Consider the following 26,506-nt stretch of genomic DNA (forward strand, 5'->3'; position numbering starts at 1 on the left):
AAAATATAGGCATGTGAAAGTGCTTTATAAATTAAATTGTCAATAATTTAGCACACATCTCTCTCCATGTCAACTGAAACAACGTTTATTGAGCACTCAGTGGATGGCAGGTTCAATGAATTCCACGTGCAATTAGACAGTTCTTTTTCATCAAGTCCACAACCTAAATCTGCACTGTCCAACACTGTGGCCACTAGCTGCATGAGGTGATTTAAATATAAGTTAATTCAAATTTAATAAGACCTTAGTCCCTCCGTCACACTAGCCACATGTCAAGTGCTCAAGAGTCACATGTGATTAGCAGAAAGCAGATGGCACAGCTATAGAAGATTTCCATCATCACAGAAAGTTCTAATAAACAGCACTGAAATAATTCAGTATATTACAATGTGTTAAGCACCTGAATAATGTTTAAAAAGAAACGACTGGTTAACTGCTTTGGAGGGTAAGCAATGGCTACAGAAAGGACATGACCTCTTAGGGCTTGATTGAGCACAGGGAAGGGGAAGGACAAGAAGAGCACAGGTCAGGGCCCAGAGGCACCAGAGGATATACGGTACTTAGGGACCGTACCTGTACCTGCAAGGGTGGGGTGGAGGAGGGGACACACATACTCTATGAAGGTAAGCTGAATTATGAAAGATTCTGGGCTGGGCGCGATGGCTCATGCCTGTGATCCTAGCACTCTGGGAGGCCAAGGCAGGAGATTGCTTGAGCCCAGAAGTCTGAGATTGCTGTGAGCTAGGATGACACCACAGCACTCTACTCAGGGCAACAGAGTGAGACTCCATCTCAAAAAAGAAAAAAAAGTCTCTGAAGATGAATGCTAAGAAAATCTGGACTTTATCCTCTCGGCAATGATAAACCAAATAAACTCTCAAATACAGGAACAAGGGGATCAAATCTAAAATCATATTCAATATGCTGGCTCTAACCAAAAGCAGAAAAAATAATACAACAATAAAACCCACTTACCTCCACTTAGTAACTTCATGACCAGCCAAAGTTCATCTTTTACCACAAAAGAGGTGTAATAGGTCACTACGTTGGGATGGCTGCACTGACTCATGGCTTGAATTTCTTTCTACAGAAAAAGCAGAACATGACATGGTATCACTGGGTGACAAGTGGGAAGCAAAACACAAGTGAATCACAGCTGAGCACCTGGGTAACTTCCCCATCAAGAGCATACCCTGGGGGCGGCCTAAGCCATTCCTTCAAAGAAGTTACATAAGGACTAACTTTCTCACCCTCATTATCAACTCTCTAGAATTAGAAAGTTCTCCACAGGAGATCATAGAGGCCTGTGGACCAGCCAAGGGACAGAGGAAGTTCAGATCACTGCAGCACTCAGCTGAACCCCCACTCTGCCAGCAGAGAGCCCTGCCCCATGGGACTCAGTGTCTCCTCCCTGAAATGAAGGGTGGACAGCGAGACACAAGACTGGGTGAGTTATTAGGACACCCGCATCCTGGTGCCAGCCTGAACTCTGGTGGATCTCAGCTCCTCCCTTATCCAAAAGGGGACAAGAAAACTATCTCTGTTTCTCAGAACTGCGGTGATGGGAAATGAGAAAATACATACGAAAATGCTAGAGTATCATTTCCCAAACTAGCTGCCATAGTAGATATTCTGTTAAGAAAAAAAAGTGAGGTGGGGGGAGTGGGGCAGGCAAAGTAAAATAAGCTTGGGAAACATCAGCTACCATATATCTCACTCTAAAAGAGTCACAGGGAATGTTAGTACTGTCAAAGGCTCTGGGAAGTCCTGCAGTAGATAAACTCTCCTAGTTTAATTAGCAAAGCAGGAAAATAAGGTTTTGTGGGTCACATTTTACAAACGCTGCTATAGAAAAAGCAAGTTTTATATAAAGATATAAAATAACAAAGCTTTGAAACAAGACAAATGAAAACCTTCAACAAACTACATATTTCTGCAATACTCAAGTCCATATTGGTTTGGGTTTGTTGTTTCAAGGTATTGCTAGATGACTACCACAAAGCTTTGGTCGAATGCAACCTTCAATCAAAGAGGAACCAGACCAGCATAACTCACTTTCAAGATGCTATCCGAAAACCACGAGAATAACCTAAGTCATCAAAGAAACCTCATTTTTTCTATTAAATATTTATCATGAAAGAAGAGTGTATTTTTTTTTTTTTTTTGAGACATAGTCTCGCTTTGTTGCCCAGGCTAGTGTGAGTGCCGTGGCGTCAGCCTAGCTCACAGCAACCTCAAACTCCTGGGCTCGAGCGATCCTTCTGTCTCAGCCTCCCAAGTAGCTGGAACTACAGGCATGCGCCACCATGCCCAGCTAATTTTATATATATATATCAGTTGGCCAATTAGTTTCTTTCTATTTATAGTAGAGACGGGGTCTCGCTCTGCTCAGGCTGGTTTTGAACTCCTGACCTTGAGCAATCCGGCCTGCCTCGGCCTCCCAGAGAGCTAGGATTACAGGCGTGAGCCACCGCGCCCGGCCTGTATTTTTGCATCCTCTAAATATATTCACTAATAATGAGCTTCTAGTTAACTTTGAGTTAACTCAAAGTTACCTGAGCAGAACATTTCAATTTGGGCTATTTTTGCATACCCAGTACTACCTAATCCTCAAATTACCAAGATGACCCTATATGTCAGGTAATTTTGCCAAAATGCTGTAACGTGTAACACACATACACTCCTTTAATACATATGTTTACTTAAAGTACTTTTTACCAAGGATAAACTCCTAAAAAACTTCACTAATTTTTCTATTTTCTTTATATATACAACATTTTCCCTTCATCATTCCCCTCATCCATTTAACCAATTACAGGTTTTCTAAATCTGACACTTTTCAATTCAGCAACTCCTGTCCTTTGAACAAGATCTGAAACCCGAGGTCTAGTTTCCATCTGTTTCCGGTATTAGGTTCTGATACCATAGGACACTTCTGAAGGAGAAATGGAACGCCGCCCGGCCACTCCTATTTCAAGGCACTTGCATCGGCTCAGTGTGGGGCTGGCCCACTTTGAAGGCCTGCAGCATTAGGTAGGGTCCGGTTTAAACAGATGCCTCTGTGTTCGCAGAAATGAGAACAATGCAGGTGTGCTCTAAAATGTAAATGAATGTCTTTCTAGCTCGGTAACTCCAAACTCTCAAGTCATCAATCAAAATGCACAATAAACAACCAATGCTCACGAGAAAGGAAATTCTTTTACATGAGAGGCAAGGTTGGGTCGGAGTCTGGAAAAACACGGTTTTTGTTTTTTAGCCCTTTGCATTTAGATGGGCTGGTATCACTTTCTGCCCAGAGTATCAGGTTCTCTGACATTACAGCGAGCGCCTCGTGCGTTTGCGCCTGTGTGTGCGCATGCGCGCGTGTGTAAAACTCTTGTCAGATAACCCACGGCTATAACTTACCAAATTCTATTCCTTCAAAACTCTGGGTCTTACAGATACCAGCTGGACATTAAAAGGTCCTAGGAATTTAAAATGGCACAGACACTGCCATACCAATACAACCAAAGGAGCAGTGTGAGACCGGTCAAAGAAGGGGTAGGGAGCCTGGGAGGGGACCTGGGTCAGTCTGATCACCTATAACCCCGAGTCCTGTTCCCATGCAGCCCGGCTGTCACCTGTGCTGTTGGTGGCCCCCATAATAAGTAATGTTTCCACCAATGGGATAGAGATAGATTCTACAGGCCTATCTCACCCTTATTTTAGTTTATATATAAACTTTTATTTGTCTTCTAGAAAAGTATAAGAAAATAACTTGAAAAATACAAATAGGATTTCCCCAAAACTACCTCCTCCCTTTCTTTTCAAAATAGTGATGATAGCTGCTATTTGAATCCTTCCTTGGTAACCATCTACCAACTAAATTGTCCAAGCTTTTCCCAATGCCTTAACTTTAAGGAAAAGACATTTATTCCCAAACACATTCGTTAGTCCCTGTCCCTAAAGATGACCGAAGTATTGCTCAAAGATGAACAAATTGAGATAATAAAAGTGTTTTAATCAATTCTTCCCACAGAATGAATGAGTTCCAATACCCTATTCCCTTAATTAGGTCACGGCCCATGGTAGAAGTGGGAGGGCAGCCCTTCCCAAACTTGGACGTGCACACAGATTGCCTGAGCAACTCGATAAAATGCAGATTCCCATCCAGAAAGGCAGGGGTGGAGCCTGAGAATCTGAATTCTAACAGGCTTCTAAGAGATCCTGATGCGATGGGTCCAGGAACCAGACTTACAGAGGCAAATCAGTAGTCTGAGCTTTGAAGGAAGGCAGAGAGGCAGCAGGGTTGAAGGAATGAGAGGAAGGAGCACAGGCTTTCACAATGACAGCGACAGGGTCAAAACTGCCAAGTAGGAGGTCAGGCCAGCAGCACCGCCTGGCCAAGTAGACCAGAGGAGAGGGATAAGGAGCAAAGCTGGAAATAAGGGAGACTGAAGCACTAAAGTGGTTTGAATTCCACAAGGGCAAAAAAATTCATTGGGACAGAAAAACATGAGGTCAAAGTTGGAAGAAATCACGGAAGTCTGAAATCCAGGCAAACACATCTGCCAAAAACATAGCCAAGGAATATGACAAAGTGCCTCCCTTAGAAGCCCATGGAATAAGACTCAGACATGTCATCAAGTGCCAAACCAAGCCATGGCACAGTGTTTAATCCTTTCTATGGCATAGAGAGCTGGGTTTGTTCGTGCAGCTTCATCTGAAATGCATCACAAGTGCAATTTCACAGAAGCAGAAAAACCAACCTAAAATGGGGTAGAGCAAGTAACATGCCCTCTCCAACTGCTAAAACCAAAGTGGCAACCACGCCAGTGCCCCTCTACTGGAAGCCATGTGGGCAGAAGACAAATCAAAGAGGGACACCCACAAACTGCTACTGTGCCAGACCCTCAGAATCTGCCAAACCAGAGCATGGCACAGGCCTCTTAAGAGGGGCGTGCTAGCTTTGGTGGGGAATACAGAATACACAAAGTATCCTGCCCTGGAAATATTAAGGGTTGGGAAAGACATCCCCCCAAAAAATAAAACTGTAAAAATTTAAAAAATAAACTATGTTTAAATATTTATGAAAGACTTCTCTCATATTGCTATATATGGCCTTTGTTATCCCCCCCAAAAAAATATTATTTCTCCCGTAAATAGTACTGAGGATAAGCAGGAACTGTGATTAACAAGGATCTGAGCTTCCAGAAAATACTTAAGAAGGGCTACACTTGAAGTCATGACTGGCCTGATTATCCAGGCAGGTTATCTCCTATCTTTGATCCTCAGTTTCCCTTTCTGTAAAATGAGGTTTATATTACTAACTACATAAAAATTATTGTGAGCCTCATTTTCCCTTTCTGTAAAATGAGGTTTATATTATCAACTACACAAAATTATTGTGAAATAAACAAAATGAGATACATAAAACTCCTTGCAGGATACCTAGCACATAACACAAATGTTAACAGTTAATTTAGTCTCCTGGTCTCAAGGTCTCAGTTCCTCCTTCCTGGCATGTGAGCATCTCCACATTGATCACTTGTCTAGGTGTGTCTCAGGTGTCCCAAGTTCCTGACTAAGCCTCAAAGGCACAGAGAGACAGACCTTGCCAGCAGCATTCACCTTTTCTTATAGAGATGTCACAAGACACACTCATTGGCCCTGCTGGCTCAAGGAGTTTCCAATAACGCATGGACAGGTCATTTGGTCACACATTTTTAGCTTCGCTCCATTCTTCTACATTGTCTTGATCTGTGCTTTTCCTAATTATTTCATCCTGTGTCCAATTTATACCACCTTGTCATACTTCACGTATATTGGTAAGCTGCCTCAAACTCTTTTGGAATAAAGAGTCTAAATATGTGCTTACACAAAGGGTTCAGAACAAAGAGAAATAATGTAAGTTTTGAGATATAAGAATTAGGAAAAAGTTAAAGCCTGGTTCCTTTTGTCCCTGAGACCATGAGATTCACAAAACACTAGAGAAAAGAGCTTTTATTATTAAGAAGGAAGAGTTAAATGGATTCTGAATTCAAAACATTAAACTATACTTAACCAAATTAGCATATTTGCACAACTTAAGTAAATCCTAAATAAATTCTTCTTTATCTGACAATGGTGGCAAAATATCATACTCAGCTACTTACTTAAGAAATCAGACTACTCAAGCTCCAACAACATGTGCAGTTAAATCTGAGGAGTTACTATTTCTAACTTTATTCTAAAGCAATAGATCTCCACCATGGCTACACATTGAAATTGCCTGGGGAGCTTTGAAAAACCAACGTCTGTGTCCCAGCCCCAGGGAGGCTGATGTAAATTGGTTTAGGATACAGCCTGGGAATGAAAAAAAAAATCTTCAGAGATTCCCAGGTGAATCCAATGTGCAGCTAAGGCTAAGAACTCCTGCTTTCAAGCTAATCACTGAGATGCACCTTTTCTTTCAATGAAATGGTGAGAAGAGCATCTAGCTCCTAGGCACATTTGCATACTGCAATTTAATCTAAAAAGGAAACCTATATATGATTTACAAACACTATCAAACAAATGCATTTCCAAATGCAAGAGATGACCAAATACATCTTTAAAATGTATGCAACACTCTGCAAGTATTTAAAGCGTTCCCTAAATGATATGGTGATAACCATACCAAATAGAAACACTTTTAAAACGTTCTTCAGTGTTCACTTCCATAACATTAACATCACTATTAGGCCGGCGCGGTGGCTCACGCCTGTAATCCTAGCACTCTGGGAGGCCGAGGCGGGCGGATTGCTCAAGGTTAGGAGTTCAAAACCAGCCTGAGCGAGACCCCATCTCTACCATAAAAATAGAAAGAAATTAATTGGCCAACTAATATATATAATATAAAAATCAGCCAGGCATGGTGGCGCATGCCTGTAGTCCCAGCTACTCGGGAGGCTGAGGTAAGAGGATCACTTGAGCCCAGGAGATTGAGGTTGCTGTGAGCTAGGCTGACACCATGGCACTCACTCTAGCCTAGGCAAGAAAGCGAGACTCTGTCTCAAAAAAAAAAAAAAACATCATTATGAAAGGTAACCTAATCAATATTCATAAAACGACCAAATACTGTAAGTAGTAGGTTTAAAAAATAAATACATAAATAAATTTCAGTGATTTCAAATGTCAGCCAAGAAATGTAAGAAAAATATTAGCAAAGTTCTTACATACAAGGGCAATGTATTTTTATGTACTGTCAATCATGAAAAATGTTATCGTGAGTTTTGTTAATTATAAAAAAAATTATATGTCATTTATGCAGCAAACTCTTGCCTCTTTTAAAGGAAATGTAGCAGCAGAGAAAAACCTGCTCCAAGGAGAGTCAAATATTGTCTTGTACCACTTACAAATTAATCAACAAATGTCCCTTGCCACTTGGCTTTGTGATTATTTTCATGTGATTTGGTATCTGAATTTATCCAAGTAGAGTCCAGTTGAAGGCAGGATTATAAATGGAAAATGTAAATATTTTGAAGACAGAGAAACATTTTTAAGAAATTAGGAAAAGGGAAGCCTAAATTCTGTGATAGACTTAATCAGTATTTGTAGGTAAGTTTTTAAAGCTAGAGAAAGTAGATGTAAAAGTATAAAATGTGGCAGTTGGAAGTCTCGAAAATTCCTCAAAGGCAGCAGGGAAATCACCATGAGCAAGCATCTACACTAGCTAATAGAAGAAAATTAACATTTCAGGGCCTACTTGCTTGATTATAATGTCACAAAATTGGGTGCTCTGCAAAAACTGTCTTAAAAAACTAAAGAATTTTGCTTGGAAATGTAGAAGCCACTGTTCTAATTATTTTCTTCAAATGAATCAAGGGGGAGAAAGTCAAAGATTAAAATAATGACACTGAAATACTAAAAGAACATTTAACAGGGAGGAGCCATTTTCTTTCAGAGTTAGCTAAAGAAGTTTTTCAAAACACAATAACGATGTCACATGGGTTCTGAAAGCTCTGAGGTTGCTATCATAGAATTGGAATCAGACTCAGGTATCAACAACTGCTTTTTGGTCATTTAATTGTTTGTGACTGGGAATCCTGAAAAAGAGTCCAATAGTGGCCCTCATTTGTAGTCCCAGCTACTCAGGAGACTGAGGCAGGAAGATCATTTGAGCTCATAAACTGGAGACTGCAGTGAGCTATGATCACACCACTGCACTCCTCCCACCTGGGCAAAAGAGACAGACTCCATCTCTAGAAAAGAGCAGAAAAAGATAGACAGGCCTGGTGGCTCATGCCTGTAGTCCCAGCTACTCAGGACTAAGGGGGAACAAACCCTTGAGCCCAGGTGCTCAAGGCTAGCCTGGGCAACATAGTGAGACCTTGTCTAGTAAATAAAAAAAGAAGGAAGGAAGGAAGGAAGGGAGGGAGGAAGAGAGGGAGGGAGGGAGGGAGGGAGGGAGGGAGGGAGGGAGGGAGGGAGGGAGGGAGGAAGGAAGGAAGGGAGGGAAGGAGGGAGGGAGGGAGGGAGGGAGGAAGGGAGGAAGGAAGGGAGGGAGGAAGGGAGGGAGGAAGGAGAAGAGAAGAAAAGAGAAGAAAAGGAAAATTGTCAGCCAATCTGTACTGCTAGAAGCCTCAAGGCCAACTTTTGGCACCACTGCTATATTTGGCTTCATCACCAAATGATGAGAACATAAAGTGAAACATGTCTTTTTTTTCATTTTCCTTTTGTGGGCTCTCCTGTCCCATGCCTGGGTGTTGTGTGTCATCTGGGGTTCTCCCAGGGGAAAACCCTCCTGCAAAAGTGGCAAAGATGGGCTGGGCGAGATGGCTCACACCTGTAATCCTAGCACTCTGGGAGGCCAAGGTGGGAGGATCACTTACTTGAGCTCAGGGGTTTGAGGCCAGCTTGAGCAAGAGTGAGACCCCATCTCTACTAAAAATAGAAAAAATTAGTCAGGTGTGGTGGTGTGCACCTGTAGTTACAGCTACTCTGGAGGCTGAGGCAGGAGTATTGCTTGAGCCCAGGAGTTTTGCTGTGAACTAGTCTGATGCCACAGCACTCTAGCCAGGGTGACAGAACAAGACTCTGTCTCAAAAAAAAAAGTGGCAGAGATGGATCCTAACACTCTCCAACCTTCTCCCTGAGTATCTCACAGTTCTCTTTTTCAGCAAGTAGCTTAAGTAACCAAATCAAAATAAGAAAGAAGGTAACATAGGCAAGGACTAAATCATTTGTCTCACCCTAAGCAACATTTTCCAGAAGCCTATGCAGATGACACAAGTGAGGCATAAAAAAAGTGAGACATAACTAAAGTTCTATTCAATCTGGGCATGCTTTCCCCATTTTCTTCTACTCCGAAAATGATTATGTGCTGGGTTTCTGTTACTGAGAACATATAAAGCCCAGAAACGTAAATGTCCCCGCAATGTTAATTTCCACTCACTTTTTGAAAATAGCATGAGATGTTAGACACCTTAGCAAGCCATTTCTTTGTGATTCCTTTTTTTTTTTTTTTTTTTTTGAGACAGAGTCTCACTCTGTTGCCCAGGCTAGAGTGAGTGCCGTGGCGTCAGCCTAGGTCACAGCAACCGCAAACTCCTGGGCTAAGGGGATCCTCCTGCCTCAGCCTCCCGAGTAGCTGGGACTACAGGCATGCACCACCATGTTTGGCTAATTTTTTCTATGTATATTTTTAGTTGGCCAATTAATTAATTTCTATTTTAGTAGAGACGGGGTCTCGCTCTTATTCAGGCTGGTCTCTAACTCCTGAACTCAAGCGATCCACCCGCCTCCACCTCCCAGAATGCTAGGATTACAGGCCTTAGCCACCGCACCCAGCCCCCATGCCATTTCTAACAAATATAAACATGCTTAAAAGTAAATTCAATTAGTGCATTTAATTAACATCAGAATAAACTATGGTATGACTTTGAAATTTTATGTTCCAAGAATGAAAATTATTTTCTCTAACCAAATCATACATATTCCTAAACTAATATAATTTTTAGAGCTATAAAAATAAATCAGTTTTGCATATAGTATTTAATCTTTAATTTCTTAAGAATATTTTCATGTCTTCAAAATATCCAAAAAATTTTTCATTTCTAATCCTGCCCTCAATTGGACTATACTTCAATAAACATAAACACCAAATAATATAAAAATCATTACAAAGCTAAGTGGCAAGAGCCAAACGACAGTACAAAACTTAATGGCTAAGACTTACAATGCTCAAAATAGTATTAATATATTCAGTGAAGTAGGCTTACATTTTAATGCTATATCCTTAGTATAAAAGACTCTATAACAAACAGACAAATGCAATTTTTTACCACTTATGATGCTGAATGAGCTGGGATGTGAAATAATTGACTAATTTGAAAATTCCTAAGTTCAAAAACATGGAAAAATGCTTTCATAGATGCAATAAAGAAAACATATACACATACAAAATTATACTGTTTTGAGGTCAACTTAAAAAGCTGGAAGCTTTTTGGCCTGTATAATCTTCCTATAATAAACAAGCTTTGCAAAGTATCAACATAATTCCAGAAAATTGCTAAAACAGTGCAAACAAGGTTTTTGTTTTATTGTTGTTTTTTTTCCTTAAACCTCAATGAAAAGAAAGAAGGGAGAAAAAAAAAACTTCTGACTATAAGAAATGCTCAGAAGTTTCCAAATATTATAATTTAACTTAAAAAGGATGACAGCAGCTATGTCAGATAGTGGTTAGGGGTAACTATTCCTCTCAAATGATCATTAAGCCAAGTAAGTATCTAGAGCTTTATTCTCCAAAATAACCTGCAAATCATAGCTAACTCATGGCCCTAAGGAGTGGAAAGAAGGAAGGAGGGAAGGAAGGAAGGAAGGAAGGAAGGAAGGAAGGAAGGAAGGAAGGAAGGAAGGAAGGAAGGAAGGAAGGAAGGAAGGAAGGAAGGAAGGAAGGAAGGGAGGGAGGGAGGGAGGGAGGGAGGGAGGGAGGGAGGGAGGGAGGGAGGGAGGGAGGGAGGGAGGGAGGGAATGGAAGATCAAGAGAAAGTAGAAATAATCAATAAAAGAACACCAGCAAAAAGTAAAATCAGGGCAGTAGCTTTGTTCTGATAAAAAAGTTCTTGCTTTATCTACAAATACTGCCTGTGACATAAAGCAAAATACCTTTATAAAGATGATAGAGGAAAAAAGGGCAGATGCCAGTACTTGTCCAGTTCAAGGCTATTTAATGACTGGGAAATTCTTTCATTACGTACATAGGAGAAATGATGGCACACTGGGCACCCAAATCTAAGAATTTACAGTGGACTTTTATTGTCACACCATCTTACTAGAGTGACTTTACTCTATCCTAAATATTAATGCATGATTTGATAGTAATCAGCATTTTTGTTCAGATGATTTTAAAAAGGGATTTGTTAAAAGAATGAATTTTTAAATACACAGAATCATAGAACTTTGGTGATGAAAATAAATTTTTGCCATAATTCCTCACTGAATGAGGATACTTAGGACCAGAGAGAGGTGAAACTGATTTTCCAGAGTCCTTGGTAAGCCCTTCTGTGGAGGAGCCAAGCAACAAAAGCAGGTCCCCTGACCCGGGGAGCTCATTTCCCTCTCTCACAATGTTCAACATTCATCACTTTTCTATAGCCATTGTTTTTTTGAAACGACTTTGTTCACATCCATCTATATATGTTATCCCTCATAAACTAAAATATTTTAATGAGCATTACATAATTTCATAATGTAATCACATAACTATTTTTTTTTTCTTTCTATGATTTTTTTTTTAAAAGAAACAAGCACTTTGCCTGGTCCCTGAACCATGATTTCTCCTATGAGTATAGCTCTCCTGCACCTGAGAATTAAACTCTTAAGTTTTGATGGCATCAATGTATGTGTAGTAATAAGAAAATAGGGCTGAGTTTTCTGGGACTAAGTACCAAAGGCAGACTAAAAATACAAGAACTTGAGTCTAGAGAAAAAAATTGAGAGGGAAGTAGTTAAAGTCTAAAAATCATAAAGTCAAGTAAGGTGATAAACCAAAATGCTCATCAATCCCTGGATAAAATACAGGAGAAAGTACCCTGAAGGTCTGAAAATGCGTTTAGGGTAAATAAAATGAAAGACTATGTCATATTTATGGAATTCATTTTGTCACCTGGTGTGGAGGCTGAAAAGACAGAAGACTTCAAACAATGTAGATTAATTCTTCACTCATGTAATGGATTTTAAGGGAGGCCAAGTGTGCCCTAGGGTAGCATCCCTAACCTTTGAGGCTGACCACAAACCAGAGAACCAAACTCTCGCAAGAAACCTCAAGGCCATCTTCACATAGAATATACTATTCTACAGACAGTGGGTCAGACTCATTTAGCAAGTCTTAACTCCTACTGGAAAGCAAGAACTCCCTCAATGGACTACATATTAGAGTACAATAACCTGTCCACCAATCTGCTATACCATTTCCAAGCAAACAGAATAGGTACAGAAAGATATCCCCTGCTCAAAAATCTCACCAACCCAAAACACAAATGAAAAGACTCATTTACTAGTTTAAGGGCTCTCCAAAGAACAGGGACCCTCTTTGTTCTCCCCTCTTTATCTCGGTGTCTAGCATCTAGCAGTGTTTAATGATTATTGTGCTAACAAGTTCTGCTCTAAAACTACAAATATCTCCCAGAGGGTGTTAAACTAATTATAAATCAGTCATTTATACCATGGTGGGCTTGACAAATGTGGGGTTAACAACCAATGTGGGATTAACAAATCTCAGAAATTATCAAAACATCTATGTTGTGACTGTCGGGAATATGGAATCAACCAGCAACATCTCCTTGGCCCCTGGAAAATTAAACACTAAGATCATTATAACCAGAGATCAGGATACAGCTAAAGGCCAAACTCAAAAACATGTATGAAAATTCAAAGTAATGCATAGAAAAGCATTAGTTTAGATTAAATGCTAATTAACATCATACCAGGGAAACATTTATTCTAGAGTGTTCTAATCTAGTTGCTGTTAAACTACTAATAAAATGAATTTATAGTGAGCATATAGCCTTGTACTCCCATATACACATCCCAAACTCATCCTTTTGTTGGGCCTAAGCCTAATACAGAAACTCGGTAAGTATTTACCAAATAAATAAATAAACGCCCATTAGATCTGTAACTAACTTATCTTTGCAGAGTATTACAGCATTCATTTCAACAGTATAAATTTAAATAATCAATTATTAACACTAATGATCTCATGTAACATTTCTTCTCCTCCCTCCCTTCTCAGAGAAGTTGACACTGTAATTAGTACTTTGCTTCAGAAACCATGACCACTTGAATCCTACTTTAGCAAAACCTGGAACCGACTCCATGACTAAAGGAAAATCTACTGCTAGCCTCCACCACATAAAGAAACAGAGTCCGGGGCCGGCCGTCCAAAACTGTTGTGTGCCGTCACTCTGACCTATATACGTAAATCCTACCTTACTACAGGACAAGAGGGGTGGGGTGGGCAGTGGGGGGGGCGCATTGGGAGGTGATACAGTTTCATCAGGGAGACAGAGGTTCCAACGGCCAGCAAATAGTTGATAATTGTGACTTCTGTGACATAACACTCTCACAAGACAGAGATCCCAGTGGCCATTGTTTCTTTTAAGAACAATGGTTTCCAGTTAACACACGGCACAGTCTGTGAGATGATGCAGTGCACTGACCTGTATATAATACACACTCATGGCATTAAAGGATTACTAGGATACCAGATGTCCAAACACCGTCAAAATGTGAACCCACCAAAATAATGAAACTGCAAGCAACAGCAGGATCGGAAGTTGAAAGGACGACAGCAACTTTGCTCCACACAATCTCATGTGCCAATAACCAGGCCACAAAGGCCTGGCAACATTAGGCTGCCAATACTGTAAACTCTATTTCTTTTTGTTTGAAAAGAACCTGGGAGTGGTACCTCCTAAAGGATCACAGCCATTCTTCCCCTCTCTAAATATATCAAGACACCAAAAGGTCAAAGGTTCAAGGTTAAGGAAAGATCAAAGCAATAAATAAAATGTATCTTTTTAAATGAAAAACAATTATGCATACATGCTATATACTGTTACAACATGGGCATTAAGGAGAAAAAAAAAAGGGAGAGAAATAAATTAACATTAATATGTGAACTCATAAATCGTAAGACCTCAGACTAATGGAGGAAGTACAAAGCCACAAAAGCACCAGCTCTGCCTAAGTTACAAGTACCTCCTAATGACACTGCTGTGCTTGCCAGTCTCAGAGGAACAAAGGAAAGGGACTGGAGTGACAGCCTTCCTGCTGACCTCCACCCAGACCCTTACATAACTACTGTCACTGTCGGCCGACAGCTGATGACAGGCCAGCAAAGGGAAACGTGAAGGCTGTGGGCGACTGGAGGCTTGGTAGAGACCAGAGACCTCAGCATCAGCCCAGAAGGCTGTCTCTAGAGCTGTCAGGCACAAGCTCACACGAGCCTTACACATACTCTGCATCGAAATTCTGCTGGTGACAGAAAGGTGGCTGTGAGACCTCTAAAAACACACCACAATCATGAGCAAATCCTTGAGTGATATTTCTAAACAGTGCATAAGCTTAAATGCATACTCCAAATTAAAAAAAAAATTAATGTACACTTGTGGATAGCTACAGAATTTCAGGATTCCTAAAGGGATCCTAGAAATCTTCCAATTCAACTCTCTCTTTAAATAGCACAGAGCTGTTAGGTAACTCAACTAAAGTTTAAAAAAACAAGTTAGTGGAAGAAGCAGGACCCAGCTCTCCCCACAGTTTACTCAAAGCTTTTTCCAACTCGGAGGAAAAGTGACCTTGAAAACTAGTTGGATGACAAAGGCACAGTTTTATTGGTCACCAAGACAGCAAGCACCAGACAAGGAGCACACAGAAGTAATTTCAGTAAGGGCAAAAGCACAAGCTGAAATTTTGAGGAGGGTAAAAACCTTAAATGTAAGCAAATTTTAAAAATTAACATTAAACTTGATTAACATTAAATTGCTTTAATCTGAGTTTTAGCTGGCACTCTATTGCTTCCATCCAATGAAATCGATGCATTGTGTAGCCTAGTTTAAAATGTAAGGCCAAACAGATCTGGAAAAGTACAGCTTTATGCTTGTACTTAATTTATACTATAGTGTACTGTAATTAAAGCCTGAAATAAAAGCTATATTCTGAGTAAAGACAAAAAGCTCTTGTTAATGACATTCCACTCGCAATGGAGAATGTAACAAAAGGCTTCTTCATTTGGAGCCAACTGTCATTATACTTTGTAGCTTGTATGGAGCTATTGGACTAATATTTGTACTGGGATTAGTGTTGGGATAACCAATCAGTTAACTCCTCCACTGCAGTTTTCTATTATCCTCAAATAAATGGCCAAAAGGAAGAAAAGAAAATTGGCAGGTAGAATGACAACTATATTTATGAGATTAAACTCTCAAACCCTTCACAGTTTGCCGGGCAACTAATAACCATTTGCCAAGCTGTTCATTTAATAATGAGTCAGCTAAGCCAAAAGCAAATGTTCCTTCAACCAACCCAATAGCTACTCCAGTCGTATCCACACTGACAAGCCCCAATTATTTCCATAATGAACTTCGCCTAGAATGAGAAGTACAAATTGCCATGTAAGAAAAACAAATGCTCTCATTAGCCAAATGCAAGCTAGACTGCATTTTTAAAAAATAACTCAAATTTACGTGATTTTGTAATTTATGAAAGCCAAATTGAACAACAAATAGCATGGGGAGTAGTTCCCATTTCTGTCACTTTCTATACCAAGGGCCAGAAGCTTGCCACCCAAAACTGTAGTCAGTACTCCCAAGACCTTAGGTCATCCTACAAACATACGCCTTTGATAAATACAATGGAATGCTAATACCAACACCAGTCCCCCCTGGGGAATATTTGGACCCAGCAAAGTACTGTTTGTCAAAGCAAAGGAAGGTGTGAATTATACAGCACAATGATAAGGCACAGTCTCATTAATCCGGGGAGCAGGAAGTGGTAGGGGCTACTCCCCAAGAAATAAATATGAGTGTCTATATAGGAAAGAGAACACTTTGCTCTTCTCCCACCCATCTCCATATACCCAAAGGCTAATAAAAGCAACCAGCAGGTACCCCCTTCACCTCTACTTACTAATAGTTCATCCATACTGGTCTGGCATTTTTCCAAGTTGATCCGCTTTATTGCTACACGTTCTTGCCTGGGTTTGCACAGGGCAGCCTGAACCACAGCAGTCGCTCCGCTGCCTGAAATGAAATGGAAACAACAGCTGTCAAATGGCACAGTGTGGGGTTGCTACTCACGACCTCTTTCCTAAATAAATATCTATTTTTGTGAAAGTCTTCTACTCAAGGTATTCAAAACATTACCATGTGACATCTTTTTAATTAAGAGTTTCCCTTAAATCCCAAAATGATTATCTGGAGAAGAAAAAAGAAAAACTGGATTCTTCCAGACAATTTATGTCTGAGGACACAAAGGGACAAAAGCATCTACGCACAACCCTGCATGGAAGCCATTTCCATCCTCTGGTCCTTGCAATTTCTAACTTCAGCACCTTTAAAATATCCCAGGCTCTTCTTCTTCCGCCTCAGCCCAAACCAAACCGCTGCAGCCTGGGCTACTTCAGGGCTTCCATGAGATGCTAAGACATTGTATCTGTCCTTGGCACCCTTTGAGCTTATTTCTTCAGAGCTTACTCTACCGTTAGAAAAACAGGAATCAACCCTAGCATTCTTCATGTTGAAAACACAACTTTCAAGGATGCCAAGCAAAATGATGTAAATGTGTAATTACAAAAGCTCTTGGCATTCATATAAATTTTGTTTCTAAGGTTTCATGATCATTAGCTAATGCACTCAAACTCCTAAGAGACACAGTCATGTCGTTACCCACATTTTATAAGAGCAAAATGTAGACGTGTAATGATTTGTGGCAGAGCACAAAGAGCTCCTAATCGGCTTTCTATTCCACAGGGGCTAAAAGGCCCCTAGGTTAAGGCATCTCAATTCTGCAAATACTACCAAAAATGTCATTCGCGTAATATAAATCCTCTACCGCTGCAAGTCAGCCAACCAGCGAAACAGCCTGTGCTCAGGGATGTGCAAAGAGGGCCAGAGGTGACAATCTAACTTTCTCTCCAAAGTTTTTCTTCAGATAACATTTCTGAAATGAGTCCTCAAATATCATCATAAAAAGGAAAGGGGAGGGGGAATTTTGCAATAAGAAAGAGAGATCAGTACTAGTGTTCCTAATACATGTGACAGGAAGTCATGGCAGAAAGGCATCTCTAGTGCAAATCAAGGCTTTCCCACACCAAGGAAGTGCCCAGATGGGTGTCTACAGGGCTGGAGCTCTGCCCTTTCTTCTGCCCTGTGGCCTCATCATCAGCTCTGGCCCCCTGACCTGGTGACCCCAGCAGATTAAGGCTATAACCTCAAGACTCCCCATCCTGGGTAGGCACAGTGGCTCACGCCTGTAATCCTAGCACTCTGGGAGGCCAAGGTGGGAGGATCACTTGAGTTCAGGAGTTCGAGACCAGCCTGAGCAAGAGCAAGACACCCCACCTCTTCTAAAAAAATAGAAAAAAATTAGCCAGGCATGGTGGCACATGCCTATAGTCCCAGCTACTTGGGAGGCTGAGGCAGGAGGACCCTTTGAGCCCAAGAGTTTGAGGTTGCTGTGAGCTAGGCTGATGTCACAGCACCATAGCCCGGGCAACAGAGCGAGACTCTGTCTCAACAACAACAAAAAAGATTCCCCATACAGAGAAGCCCAACCTGTGTTCGCTGGGGAAGAAAATCCACACATACTGACTACCCACTGCACAGTGCGCACTTTACTCACAGAAGTCCACTTAGAAGTCTGTACATTTTTATTAGCCTCATTTTACATGTGAGAACACTAGGACCCAGAAAACTTGCCCAAGGTCACACGGCTAATAAGTACCTGAGCTGGGATCTGAGTCAGGGCTGCCAGACTCCAAGATCTGTGTTTTTGTTCTACTTCCCAGAAGCCAGAGCACATCCTTCCCATCCTCACCTGTTTTAGGCCCTGTTAGGAAAGTATTTTCTTCAGTCCCACATGGTTCAACAAAAGGGAAGCCACCTAGAGGAGAGGCTCACCTGAGCTGCACTCACCTGCGCTGCTACTGACAGGTCATTTGAAAGGGCCTTCCTCTCCCTACTCTCTCTGCTCCCTCCATCTGCTGCTACTCCAGGTCCCACCAGGTTGACCTCACTGGCCCTGCAGATCACAGCATGTTGGGTTCAATCCAGAATGCTCCAGATGCCAGCGCCAAACACTACAAAGAGCCCTGCTGATAACAAAGTGTATTTTCCAGGCTCCAGAACAAGAGACCATCACTGAAGGGAGCTGCAGCAAGTGCTAAGTAGCTGGTTAGTGCTGGGCTTGGGATCCAGCAGAGAAATCAACAAACATCTTTAGCTGCTGATTAGAAAGCCATCCTCAGCCCCACCTACTATAAATCTCCCCACAACTCTACTCCTCCATCCTTCATCCACATTCTAGAATATTCTTAAATCAGGGGGATTGGAAAAGAAGAAAGAAGAAAACAGACTCCCAGAAAGGACAAAACAAGTGCATGCAATATGGAGCTACCTCTCCTCATCAGTGAAGTCTTTGACTGTCAAAGTCTCCTGACCTCCACGGGCATATGAAGAATATGGACACAAATAAGAATTCTAAAAAGTAGGAGGGGGTACAAAGTTGTCGGGGGTTTTTTTTGTTTGTTTTTGCTTTTGTTTTTTTAGAGTTTTACAACTAAACAACTGCTATTGCTTTATAACTACAGCTAAAGAACAACTGACTACTTCTCATCTCTAGAAAGAATAAATATAAAGAAGCTTCAAGACCTGATATCATTGTCACAGCATAAATGGATTTAATCATTAGTTAAAGAACTTGGGAGATCCTACTCTGAATCCAAAGATATTCTCCAACTAAAGAGAGATCAAGAACAAACTTAAAGGTAGATAGCAACTTAAAGATCAAGTCTGACTCCTCACTTTATGAATGAGGAAGCAGGGTCTCATGAAGGGTAGGGATTTTTTCCCTGCAGTAATTGATAAACATAGGATTAGGATCCTAAACATCCTTGTTCCTTGTCTGCTATTCTCTCCACCGGGTCAGTGTTTCTTCAAAGGGCCAGTGAGAATCCATCGGTCATCATATCAACCTACTGGGTAGAAGCCATCCTTTTTTGAAGGAAAGCGCCAGAATATATTAAGGGCAAGAACTGCTTTATGAAACTTTTGCTTCAGTTACACCCAAGCTGAAGTACAACATGTTTTACTGTGACTGATGATCAAAAGTTTGAAGCCTGCTGTGCTAGATTAGGATTCCCAGGATTAGAGTAAATCCATGCTTTGAAAGCAAAGGAGGTGACCTAACTGCATAATTCTAAAGGACATTTAGAAATGATATGAGGACCATCTTGCTTTAAATATTTTTATGCATTTTGATGATTAAAGAGGAAACTAAAAATTTGGGGCTTGTAAATCCAGGAATTGGACAAGTATTAGCAATATGAAATAAAACAGCAGCAACTGATATATTAAATAGCAACGATATTTGATATTTATACACAACTCATTAACATTGGTAGTATATTTTCAATGAAGTATTATGCACTGCTTTGGGAGGCTCTTCACATTTTAGGCATTTCTCATTTTATTCCTGACTCTTATTTCAAGTGAAGTAAATCATTCTATAGGACTATGACCTATATGCACAAACTAAGAGAATGTGGCTTTAAGCCTTTCAATTCACTGTTTTAAGTCACTCTATCTCAATTCACTTTTGCTAAGTAATTCCAGACCAAGAATAGCTACTTAGAACTTTTAGATAGCAATTATGGCAATGGCAATCAAAGGCAGGAGGTTCCTCGAGTTCATTATCAAAATGCAGACTCCTCCTTGAGTTGACACCTCTTCTCGTTCTCCCCTTTGTGCTGCCACTGACAGGAAGGTAAATCACCGGAAAATTGCACAGCTGCATTTTACACCTTCAGTTATCCTAAGAAATATTTCATGGAAATACAATTTAGCATTATAACTTTGGATTTCATGAAGTCTATAAGTCTAAGAAATTAATGTGAAGAACTTCAGTGCTTCTTTTGTAAAAATCATTACTGTCGTCAATTACAATCTGAACAGTATGTTCAAAGTCCCTACTCTTACACCCCACACAATAAATTCCTCTTTGCATTTAGTGCTAAAAATGTCTTCCTCCCAAATAACTTGATAATAAAAAACACATAGCATGATATTTCCCTTTACTATCCTGACAGTCAGAAACCTCAGACCTAAATTTCATGTTTAATCACAGCAACTATCCGTAGCCCAGGTTTCCTGTGATTTCTTCTCCTTGCCCTCTGTATTATATGGCCCCTATTCCTTTATGCTTAATTTAACAGTATTTCCATGACATGAAGCCCTGTTGCTAGAGCCTACCAATGGAAAACCTTGAAATATCACAACCTGACCACTAAACATGGAAGAATGTGCCTAACCGCCACAAGAAAACTTTAGGCACAAAAAAGCAGCACAAAGAGCCCTCACCAGAAACTGAGCAGGTCAGCACATTGATCTCACTTCCTAGCCTCCAGAAATGTGAGGATTAAGTTCCTGTTGTTTAAGGCCGTGGTCCCCAACCCCCCTAGTTGCGGACCCGTACCAGTCTGTGCCCTGTTAGGGACTGGGCGAAGAGCTCAGCCGACCCACCCCCCCATCCGTGGAAAAACTGTCTTCCATGAAACTTAGGAAAGGGGGCCCCTCACCCTCCGTGCACAGTAGCAGGAGGTGAGCAGTGGGCAAGCAAGAGAAGCTTCATCTATATAGCTGCTCCCCTTTGCTCACGTCACTGCCTGAGCTCCACCTACCCTGCCCCCAAGGTACCCACCTCCCCGTCTATAGAAAAATTGTCTTCTATAAAACCAGTCCCTGGTGCCATAAAGGTTGGGGACCGCTGGTTTAAGCACCCAACGTATGGTGTTTTCTTATGACAGTCCAAGCAAACAAATACAAAAGCCTCTTAATGTTCTAAGTCACTCTTCCACTAACACCTATGTTAAACAATGCTGTAATAATTAGAAATTCTTAGAAACTTCCTAATTAAGTCAAGAGCAAAAGGCAAGATTCAACCAAAGGGCCATTCTAGTTCCAAAGTCTTAGAGGTTAGTAAGAGTCTCGAAAAGAAGGTAAGACAAGGATTCTACTCAACCGTGATATTCATTCTCTGTGATGTTGGACCTAATTTCTACCTAAACTTCCACTTCCTTAAGAGGCATAAAAAAAAAAACTACCTATCTACCTAAAATATGCCTATTAAAAAATCTACTGTTGATGTTTCAAAACATCATGTATTTCATACCCCTGGAAAACACTGACTCAATAAACGTTAGGCTCTCGCTCTGTGACTCATTTGTCCACCCATAACATGAAGGAGGTAAACTATATCTGCAGTTTATATGGTACTCAAGGGAAAAGAGGCCAGAGCAGCTCCAGGTCAGTACTAAGTTTCATTTTGCTTTGCACCAAGAAGATTCCATTGGTTTAAAAGGGAGGAAAGGAAAGCTAAATTTGGAAACCGAAGAACTAAGTGATTTCTAAAGTCTGATACAGCACGATGAATATAAGGGTCTAAAAATATAAGAGATAGCCTGAGAATTCAGGAACAGATATGAATATTCTATAGCAAAACTTCAATTGCTAATAATGTACTTTGATAGCTAGTCTTTAAAACTTATTTTAAAACATCTTTGTCTATCCAGATTGCATGGGTTCATATCCTAGGCCCTGCCACATACTAACTGCTTCTCCTTCGATGAGTTACTTCTCCATGTCTCAGTTCCTCCTTTGTAAGATGACAATAATAGTTCCTAGCTCATTAGAGTGGTTGTGAAGATTAAATGGGTAAATAGATAGAAAGCCTTTGAAACTGTGCCCAGCATATAAGTAACTACTAATTCAATCTTAGCTCCTATTGCTCCTTAGGAGCAATTCCCTCCAGGTCGACTGGTATCCTGTAAGCTTGTCATTTTAATGCCACATAATAATATTTCATGGTACTGATATACCATAATTTATTCAGCCCTTCCTCTGTTGGTGAGTATTCTCTTTATTTCCAGTCTTCACCCTGATAGGAACAATGTACCAGTAAATATCTAGTACTTATTTAAAAAAGCAGTCCACAAGCATTTTTTTATGTGGTTAATTGTCCAGTAACCCCTTCTCATAAATGGCAAGATTTTTTTTAAAGGCATTACATTATCCTCTAATATGGATTATGGTCACGGGAAGGAATTTCTATCATCATATCCTACTTAAAGGAGGAGCATCAAATCCAAACTTTAGTAAGAGTGTGGCCATCTCTTAGCACATGAAAGGACTCCTTAATCATGCTTACCTGTCCTTGGCCAGCGACTAGCGTCCAGGCTGGGATCAGGCTTTCTTTTTAGTGGTGCTGGCTGGTAGTGTGTAGTAAACAAAACAAATGGCTTTGGTTCAGCTGATTTCTTCCAACCCTGTCTTTCCGCAGCTTACTCTCTGTGCTCTATTTATAGCATGTGTCCAACCTCGAAGCTTAGGAGGCCAGTCAGTCACATGAGGGCCAGAAGCTGGCCAGGGGAGGCCTTGGGCAAATGGACACACGTGTCAGCTCTACAGGGACGCAGTTGCCACACTGCCTTAGCCAATTGTCAGCAAATGAGATCACTGATTGACCTGGCACAGCAAGATTGTCCGAATTTTGCAGAAAAGCTGAAAATCCAGAATTTTGTGTGAGAGCTCCTAATATGATAAGTTTGGTGATTAATTTTTAAAATTTAAAAAAAACATCATGAGCCTAGCAGAAGCTTACCACAGGCTATATTTTGCCTGCGTGCATTGTTGCAATTTGGCTTCAAAGGCATATCCTTCCTACCTGATGGTCCAAATTTTAAATTATTTGTTAGATTACCCATGTGAGGCTGCCACTTTTCCAGATCAAAAATAGTCGCATGTCATATGGTTGGACAGATTATGGGCATGTACTGACCCAGACTGATTTTCTATGTGTCGCCATTTATCTCATCTTAACTATTTCATGCAGAGAGAAACCCTCGTCACAGCTATTCTGTCAACTGGTACATTCGGTGTGAGAGGAACACCCACACAATGAAGTCTCAAGTCAAACACAAATAACAATAATCGTTAGACAGGTGTTACACGCAAGGGGCTATAATCATTAATTTACAGAACAGACAGTCCTGCTGGCCTGTCTGAATCAACACACACCAAACCGTGTGTCTCCACTGGACCTGGCACCACAGGACCACATTTCTCAGGGCAGCTACAAACTGGTGACCCTCCTGAGTGACCTAGCTTGTGTCACTACCAACCTGGCTGAGTTCTGTCCTTCTGCCCCCATCAAAAGAACGGGTTAGTAGAGCCTCATTCTAGGGTTGTTGGAATAGATTTAGAGTTTACTTAAAAATTAAAAAAAGAAGGCAATGACCAGGGTGCCAGAGTGAGGTGGAGAAATGGCCACTCGGCAAAATGTGCTTAGCCTTTCGCCACTGACCTGGATAAACTACCTTGCTTGGGAGAGCCCGGCTTGGTAAAACATTTAGAGGTCACAGACCTCACTGAAGAAAAGCAGCCCTTGTATGTAACTCATCAAGCACCATCTGATAATCCACAGGAAAACGAAAGTAGCCTGGGGTTCTGATTTTAAGAGAGATAGAGGGAAACTGGTGTGTGGAATCAAACTGGAATGAACATAAATAAACTCACCTTGGACCTCAAGCTACATCTCAAGCAACAACTAAAAAAAGAAAACAACAAAAAAACAACTCTATGCTACACTTACTAAACACCCAAAAGGTACATGGGTTGAGATCATCTAACATTAAAGAAATCAACAGTTTAATAACTGTAATAATTTTCAATGAAAATAAAAATTCTTATTGAGGGTACAGGTGAATTCGGGGCACCATGTTAAAGAGGAGCCATAGGTATGGGACTAGGCGTTATAAAACAGCAGACTCTGATTTCCATCTAATTTAACCTAATATTGGGATTTACTTGCAGGTATTTTTATTTTCTCAATGACACACACAGATTTGAAAAAAAACAAAACACTCTATGAATAGAATTGCTTTCCAGTTTAAGAAAAAAATAAAACATTTAACAATTAGTCTCAAAAGTACTCAGTTCAGCCCCTCAAAGCTAACCATATTCTAGGATTTAAGTCCTAATGTTGAAGTAGAATACATATCCCTCATAACCTCTCTGTCAGTGAACGTGCATTTACTTTTTAAGAAAAAGACCATCTCGGCTGGGCGAGTTGACTCACACCTGTAATCCTAGCACTCTGGAAGGCTGGGACGGGAAGATCGCTTGAACTCAGGAGTTCAAGACCAGCCTGAGCAAGAGTGAGACCCCATCTCTACTAAAAATAGAAAACTTAGCAGGGTGTCATGGTGCATGCCTGTAATCCCAGCTCCTTGGGAGGCTGAGGCAGGAGGATCGCTTGAGCCCAAAAGTTTGAGGTTGCTGTGAGCTAGGCTGACGCCACAGCACTCTAGCCTGGGCAACAGAGTGAGACCCTGTCTCAAAAAAAAAAAAAGAAAAAGACCATCTCATTTTGATGAGGGGTAGGGAGGGGGGACGACCTAGCCCCACCTAGCTATGAATGAATCACTTAAGATATCTCCTTCTAGAACAGCCCCAAGTAGTCAGTCACTTCCTCACTGCTCCCAGGGACTCTATACACCTCATCCCAGCACTTAATGCTTATGGAGCGATATTCTTTGGCCTTGCTCTTCTAGAATCAGCCCTCCTACCTAGGCCACTGCCTGGAATACAGAAGGCCCTTGATAAGTGCAGCCTAACTGAATAAAACACACATCAAGCCAGCACTGGGGAGACCACCTGCAGACAAGGGAGGTGATGCCATGTCCCAAGCTGCACTACAGGCACTGGTGGGCTATGTAATCTACCAGCAAGGAGGAAGAGGGGTTTTTTTTACTCAATGTCTTATCTCTGGATTGCACATCATGTGTTTTTTAAGTATGTAGTTGTGAGGGATGTGGCAGTTAACTTCAAGGAGCAAGCCGAGGGAGGCCATCTGCCCTAAGGCATTTCTGATTTGCAGAACATCTCATTCAATTCTAAAGGCAAGTTTCACAGGAGAACTCATTGTGAAGAGCAACGTCCCACAATCAGCTGAGAACCTCAATTTTTAAAAATGTAATCAACTGGCCCCTGCTCAGAATGTAGGAGCCACACAAAATGTGACTAATACAAACTTGAGCCCTCGATAATTCTACTTGAGCATAAGGAGGTGACATAAAACACCTAACAACATGAAGAGGTGACAGACAGAAGCCCACGACAGCCCTCCAAATCCATCTCAGGAACTACTGCATCAGGCCCTGGACTGCAGGATGGACACATTCCTACAGAGAAAATCTGAATGTTTTATTCAGTAAAAGGTCACTTTGAAGTCCTTGCCCCCTGTAAACTCAAAAGCCCCATGATTTGGCAGGACTGAAAAACTTCCTGTTCTGCTCTGAGGGGGTAGTCCGACTCCTCCCAGCAAAGCCCACTGGTTTTACTGATTAGATCAACCGGATGGAAGCCAACATCCCACAAAGGAATGTCCATTGCTATTCATACAGATAAACAGATACACCCACTGGCAAAGGCCAAAAGGCACAAGTGTCTTGGATCAGTATGTGTGGCACAGTGGTGCCCTCCGATTTCTTGCTGCTCCAACCTTAAGCCACCTGGAAATGGGAAGGGCTTTAAATACAAAAAGAAGAGCCAGTACCAACTTCAGGGTCAGTCCCATTCCTTCCCTTCTAAGCTACATGCAGGTTGGCTTGCATAAATCTTTAATTGGACACAACCCTTGGGGTGCAGGACCTCACAAGAGGACAACGCACATTTAGGGGGGAAAGCTCTTTTCTCCCAGCTAATTGCATCAGAGCTTGTGCTAAACAAGGGTTGGATTTTCAGCCTCCAGGGGGATGTACAACTTGGGTGGCCATCAATCAAAGGCTACTAGCATATCCATAGCTCCATCCTACTAAAAAAATAATTAAAGTTGGTGTCTAAACCCCCAGGACAACAACCCCAGATTTAAGAATTGGCCCCTGGATTTGGGGCCTGGATTGGGGAAGCCCTGGATTTGGGCGGATTTTGTCAAAGCTTCTAAGACAGGATAACTACCTAAGATGTCTGTTTAAAAAGCAGATTCTTGGCCAGGTGTGGTGGCCCACACCTGTAATCCTAGCACTCTGGGAGGCCGAGGCAGGAGGATTGCTCAATGTCAGGAGTTTGAAACCAGCTCTAAGCAAGAGCAAGACTCCGTCTCTATTAAAAAAAAGAAATAGAAATTAATTGGCCAACTGAATATATATACAAAAAATTAGCCTGGTATGGTGGCGCATGCCTGTAGTCCCAGCTACTCGGGAGGCTGAAGCAGGAGGATTGCTTGAGCC

At 41.2% G+C, this 26,506-nt stretch overlaps 1 protein-coding gene across 1 annotated transcript in view; it reads right to left on the reverse strand.

Annotated features, from left to right (window-relative positions):
• Window positions 1-26,506, reverse strand: part of STK39 (serine/threonine kinase 39) — a 277,886-nt gene that overhangs the window by 199,953 nt on the left and 51,427 nt on the right. Inside the window, exons 2-3 of the mRNA XM_020288403.2 lie at window positions 16,132-16,244; window positions 976-1,084 (exon numbers count right to left, since the gene is read on the reverse strand). Of these exons, the coding sequence (XP_020143992.2) occupies window positions 976-1,084; window positions 16,132-16,244 (222 nt within the window). The remainder of the gene's footprint in view (window positions 1-975; window positions 1,085-16,131; window positions 16,245-26,506) is intronic.

This window comes from Microcebus murinus, chromosome 8 (genome assembly GCF_040939455.1).
Source record: "Microcebus murinus isolate Inina chromosome 8, M.murinus_Inina_mat1.0, whole genome shotgun sequence".
Lineage (NCBI taxonomy): Eukaryota > Metazoa > Chordata > Mammalia > Primates > Cheirogaleidae > Microcebus > Microcebus murinus.